At 43.6% G+C, this 6,000-nt stretch overlaps 1 protein-coding gene across 6 annotated transcripts in view; it reads left to right on the top strand.

Annotated features, from left to right (window-relative positions):
• The window catches only part of TLE4 (transducin like enhancer of split 4), a 134,463-nt gene that overhangs the window by 37,108 nt on the left and 91,355 nt on the right, over positions 1 to 6,000 (top strand). For all 6 annotated transcript variants that reach the window (XM_019555098.1, XM_019555103.1, XM_019555100.1 and 3 more), the window contains exon 5: positions 1,597 to 1,659. In XM_019555098.1, the coding sequence (XP_019410643.1) occupies positions 1,597 to 1,659 (63 nt within the window). The remainder of the gene's footprint in view (positions 1 to 1,596; positions 1,660 to 6,000) is intronic.

The following is a 6,000-nucleotide window of genomic DNA, read 5'->3' on the forward strand; positions in this document are numbered from 1 at the left end:
TCAATCTTAGACAGATACCTTCTTTACACTATTCTTTATATGCCAAACAGTTAAGAAGTTGTTTTTTATCAAAACTATATTTATTCAGCATAGAGTATCTGAAAACATTGCAGAACATGTTGACCACTCAACTTCGTAGGTAAAGTAGCTCTAGTTAACTGTCAGCTCCCAGATTGCAGGAGGATGTGCTTCTGGTTAAGCAGAAAAGGCTTGATTAGATAAATGTTGAAGGTCAATAAAAATATCAGAACAGTGGACACTAAATTAGCATATTAAAAACTGTTTGTGTGTGTGTATATACAGACATGCTAACTGTTTTTTTTCACTAATTGTGTATGTGTGTATGCAAGAGTCCACATGTTCCAGCAGATATGTATCATCTGAGGGGAAAGAAAATGGGATGACTAGACTGTATCATAACACGCACAAGGGGGCAGAGTTAGTTATACATGGATATTCTCTAGCGTATCATGGCTTCAGACTATGTAGCTGTATAACTGTGATGTACTGTTCACATAGATTTTTGTGTTTTGTTTGGGATGTTAAGCATTACTAGCAATTCCATCTATGCTTTTTCTTTTTAATTTAATTTAATTTATTTATTTACTTATTTAAAGTTGGTCATTTAAATAGTGCATAGCAAATGTTGAAATAGATGTTGACAAAAAAAGGAAACTTAGGTTGCACAAATATCAGTGTCTCTATCGTTCTGGTAATGACTTTGCAAGAAAAAGAGCATTGTGTCCTTCCATAAAATGAGGAACTGACCCTAGGTAGTATTTATTTAAAGAAAGTTCCTATAGCTTTATATTTGGTCCCTGCAGTTGTAATTCTTGTGCTGTCTTCCAAAATATTTCATTAAGATATGCAGGTTGCGTGTGTGTGTGTGTGTGTGTGTGTGTGTTTGGCATATATATATGTACACCTGCATATTTTAATGAAAGATTTTATATATGATCTTAATGATAGATTAGATATAAACAAATAATCCAGTTGTATGGAAATATAGTATCATATATGATCAGATTCTGATTCCAGTTACACTGCTCTAAAACCAGCATAATTTCACTGAAGTCAGTTGACTTCAATGCAGTTAACTTCGGTGTGATGCAAGGAAAAGTGGTATCAGAACTATAGATTTGTTCAGTGAGGTTAGCTCCCAAAATACAGTATTTTAATATAGAATAAAGAAAATATTATATATATCTCTCCAACTGTTGGATGATGTCATTTGAAATGATCCTTTTTCTCTGTGTTGGAGAAAAATATTTTCTTTATCCTGGTTTGTTTATGCTGCTCCTTTTGAAGACATTTTTTTTAAACCCTCTGATTTCATAAAACTAGAAAGCTCATTTTTTGTGAGAGCTACGTATGACTAACAGTAGTTATTATGTATTGTTAAAGGAGGTCACTGAACAAGTTTTTATTCTTATAAACAATTCCAGGTGGATGATTACAGACAATACGATTTGTGTGTAGATACGCACAAACACACTTTTCTTTTTCTTTCTCTAGCAGTCATGCAATAACATTGAAACTTGAAAAATATATATAAATATAATCAAACTAACTTTTATTTTTTTTTTATATATACAGGCAGAAATTGTCAAGAGACTGAATGCTATATGTGCACAAGTTATTCCCTTCTTATCCCAAGAGGTAAGGTGGTAGTTTGAAGGTAATCGCCTAAAAAGTTGCCTTCTGATTTTCTGTACAAAAGTAGGGTTTTGATGTTTTGGCTTTGTGACTCTTATGGTGCTTGTTTGACTTGCAGAGATACTGTTCTCATTGCAACTTTGACAGTGTATTAAAATTAATTAAAATATAATTTAAATGTGTATTTATGATGGAGCTGTTCTAATGTGTTTAGCAAAATGTGGTTGTGTAAATTTATTTTGCTGTCATGTACAATGCCGTGTTGTTGTGCAGAATTTTGACTTGCCAAATTGGAACCAAGTAGGCTAGGTTGAAAAATTGCTAGAAAGGCATGATTTGTGCTAAATTCTTGACAATGGACTTTAGAAGTTGGCAGAAACTTGTGTAGATCTATCAAATGGTGATGCTTTAGACAGTGAACATACTAATGCAGCTTTTGTCTGTCATATTCCTCGCATGCCAGATTACTTATTACCTTAAATACTTTTATATTTTCTGTGTTTGGGGAAAATACACAAATTAAGCACACTAAGCCTCAGTTTTCATGAAATGGTGATTCACTGGCATGAACATTGCAGATGCCTTTCAAGGGATGGGTGGTACTAGCAGGGGAACCATGTTACCCCTGACTTACAGGGGATCAAACGAGAGGTGGTTCATGAAAGGAGGCTCTTGGGTACATGCTAACAATTTTTTATATTTTGAGGGGAGAAGTGGGGGTGGATATTGGAGGCTGTTAGAAACAGGCTGGCTTTCTTTTTTTGGTATAATTCTGTCGTCATTTCACTAAAATGAAAGGTGGGAAGTCAAATCTTATAGCAATGTTTCTTTGTAGTACAGCTGCAAAGCAATGTATTGCTGTTTGAGTATGCACTAAGATTCTGTCTCCCACTCTTTCAATTGTTCCATAAAGTGTCATTGCTTTTCAAGAGAGCTGTTCATTCTTTTGCTTACTAGAGGTCAGATGTTTGATATTAGCATTCAGCCAATAGAGAGAGAGAGAGAGAGAGAGAGAGAGAGAGAGAGAGTGTGTGTGTTGGAAACAATGAACATAATGCTGATAGTGCTAGAGATGGGCAGTGATCAGAAGCTGCTGCTTTACCCTTCGGCCTATAGAAGTGTGTGTATGAGAGACTTTTTCAAACCTTTATGTTAAAAACAAAAGGTGAAAGTGCAAAAGTGTGTTGCCCTTCTCTGGGGTGAGCATGAAACACTGTCAGCAATGAAAACACTTATATCCACAAAATAGAAACCCTCTTCTACCAGTGACCTTCATAAGGTTACACATTTAGGACTAGCTCCATCTTCCATCTTGGAGAGTGCCTTCTTGGTGGCCTGGTGTAACACAAGCTTGTCCACATCTTGTTTCAAGGTGAAGTATCCAAAATTAAATGTGGTGCCAACCCAGACCAAAAAGCAGAAGTTAGATGCACAGGAATAGTACTAGTTACCTGTTCTTAGTGACGCTAATCTGCTTTCTTGGGTACCTGACTGATGGGATCCTGTCTTTGAGGCTTTCCTTGAAGAGGCATGGGAGGTCTGGGCTGAGATGGGGCCTGAAGGTCTTGTAAAATTTCAGCAGGGAATCCGTCAAGGGCTGGCAACTTCCCCATGTCTTTCCCATTCCCACCACTGTTTCCAGGAGAGGAAATAGCTTCTTGGGGCTGTCCAGGTCTGCTAGAAGTATGTGCATTAATCCCAAAAGTGGGCATCCTGCAGGAGGCTGAAGTGCTGGCTGGGCTGCAAGTAAAATCAGGAAGGTCAAATTTCTACTAGAACATGTGGTGGTCTAAGTCCTGATGGAGCAGTATGGCTGCAGTGAAGCAGGAACAGGTGGTTTGTGGTGATGTAGCGCTCAGCTGATGCATGAAGAACCCATTAGTGGTCACTTTCACCGAAGTGTACCGCCTTGTGCTAAGTTAGAAGTGCATTGAATAGGCTTACTGCCTGAAGTGTCATCTGTATTGGTCAAGCAGAGGACGAATGGGGCTCTGGTTCATTCTGGTCAAAACTTTCCTGGAGAGTGCAGCTAAAATCATCTCCTAGGATGAGGAGGTAACTTAATCAGCTATAGGCTGTGATAGGTCTACCAGCATCCTGAAAAAATGCACCATTTCTCACCCTTCATTGAGTTCATAGGTGCTGTTATGATGAGCCCAAACCCTTCAACATGGTGATATGAATTTGTCTCCATTTGAGTCGCCAATGAAAATTACCTCAGTCTTTGTACTCATTTGTTATTTCTTATTTGCTATAAACGTACTACATATCTGGCCATGTCTTCATTCAGGATTTGAGTAACAGGTAGAACAGTACTGGCTTTCTATTTTACCAAGCATTCATAGCGCTTATTGCTGACTTAAGCCAGTGCTATTGGGCAGAAAGTGAGATCCGGTGGTTGCCTTAAGCTATGCTGCATTCAGAAACCTTCTATTATTATTGTTACTTCCTGTGACTACAGTTTTAGTGCTTTTCATTTGAAACCCTAAAGAAATCCTTGTTTCAGTACAGATTAGTTAAACTCTACATTGTACCAACCACTATTCCACACATCTTCTGTATAAAATACAGAACTGCATGTAGGGGACAGTAGACTTATTAACTGGAAAAGAAAAGTTATTGCTTGATGGTCTCTGGTTTTTTTTTTTTTTTTTCCTGTCATTTTGAACACCTGCAGCCTGACCCTTTCTGTATGAGCGTATGTGTAAAGAGCCAGTACGATTTTGGGCTTTATGGCTAAGTACAGACTTTCAAAATTCCAAGCCTGAATTGCTTCAGTCTTTAAGGTTAGTCTAACCTACATAGATTGAACTGACAAGCAAGTGAATAGACATCCACTTTTGATCCTGGAAATGTAGCCACATGCCTGCAGTGGCTCAGGCTAGAAGCCAGGGGGTGCTAGAGTGTGAGTCCTTCCCTTCTGCAGTAGCTGGAAGGCTAGAGGGAAGCTGAGGTGGGGGGTGGAGGGGACATGGCCATGCCCTACAGCAGGTCCGTCCCAAGGGGAGGGCAAATCGGGGTAACCACCCCAGGCCCTGTGCTTTGGGGAGGCCCCAAAGTCAGTGCCATATACACCCCACTGCAACCACCACGCGCTGCCGCTCCCAAGCACCACCAGCTTTGTTGCTGAGCGCTGCTGGCTCAGGCTGCTCACGATCATTCACCCCTCAGGGTCCCTCATAGGCTGCTATGCCCCAGGCCATGCACATCCCTAGGGATGGCTCTGCTGCCAGCAGTGGGGAGGGGTTTAAGCCCCTACCCTGAGCTGCAGGGGCCCCAGCCAGGGTGTTCCTGGGGGGGAAGCAGTCCTTACCAGGCTTGTCCTCAGCATTAGGGGTGTGGCCAGCTGGCAGCCCAGCCAGTACCTCAGAAAAAGTCAGGAGGGGGTTAATGCTACCAGCCTCCTCTCTCTCCCACTGACACGGCTGGCTTTTCTCCCTGCTGGTTGCTGGAGCGGGAGGGGGCAAGGCCAGCCGTGGCCTGGACAGTGCCTCTGGTGAAGGTGGGGGGGAGGTTGGATTAAGCTCCCCTGCTTCCCCTCTCCCACCGGCACGGAAACCCAGCCGGACTTTTTGCCACTGTTCATGGCTCAACATGGCCCCAGAGCCCCCCTCCCAGCCAGGGGGTGATCCTGCTGTGCCTTCCCAGCCTGGGGCATGGGCTTCACTTGACAGCCCAAGAGCATAGGCCAGGTTTGAGGGAGGGAGGGGAGGAAAACCGGCTCCAAGCCCAGGTAGGGACATGCACAAAGAAGAGCACAGAGGCATCGCGGTGGTGGCAGCTCCATCCTGGATGTGAGCTCTGCTGAGCAGAGGGATCCAAGCTGGGGGGTTGAAGGGAGTGGGGAAGGGGTTTGGGTGTGTGTCTGTGCTAGCCCGTGGTGGAGCCAAGCGAAGCGTGCAGGTGGGGGAACAGCTCCTGCCTAGTGGCCCCTTCTACCTGCTTGAGAGCAGTGCCTGGGCTGGGCCTGACCCCAGACCCTGCAGTGGTGCACATGGGATGGACTCACCCCAGCAGCCCTGCCTGCAGCTGGACAGGCACCAAGAAGCTGGACAGTGTGATGCTGAGCCCCTTCACAGGCTCCAAGGCAGACAAGTACAAGGACTTCCTGGGTGGCGAGGAGGAGCCGGCTGTGCCTGCTGCTGTTGCGTGGTACTTGCGGGATGGCCTTAGCACCCAGTGCTACTACCTGCCATTCCCCAGGCCACCTGCCATTCCCTTACCCAGAGGTTTCATAGTTTCATAGTAGCTAGAGTTGGAAGGGACCTAGGTAGATCATCTAGTCCGACCCCCTGCCTTGGCAGGAAAGAGCACCGGGGTCAGATGACCCCGGCAAGGTGCTCA

This window comes from Crocodylus porosus, unplaced genomic scaffold (assembly GCF_001723895.1).
Source record: "Crocodylus porosus isolate Cpor-Errol unplaced genomic scaffold, CroPor_comp1, whole genome shotgun sequence".
NCBI lineage: Eukaryota > Metazoa > Chordata > Crocodylia > Crocodylidae > Crocodylus > Crocodylus porosus.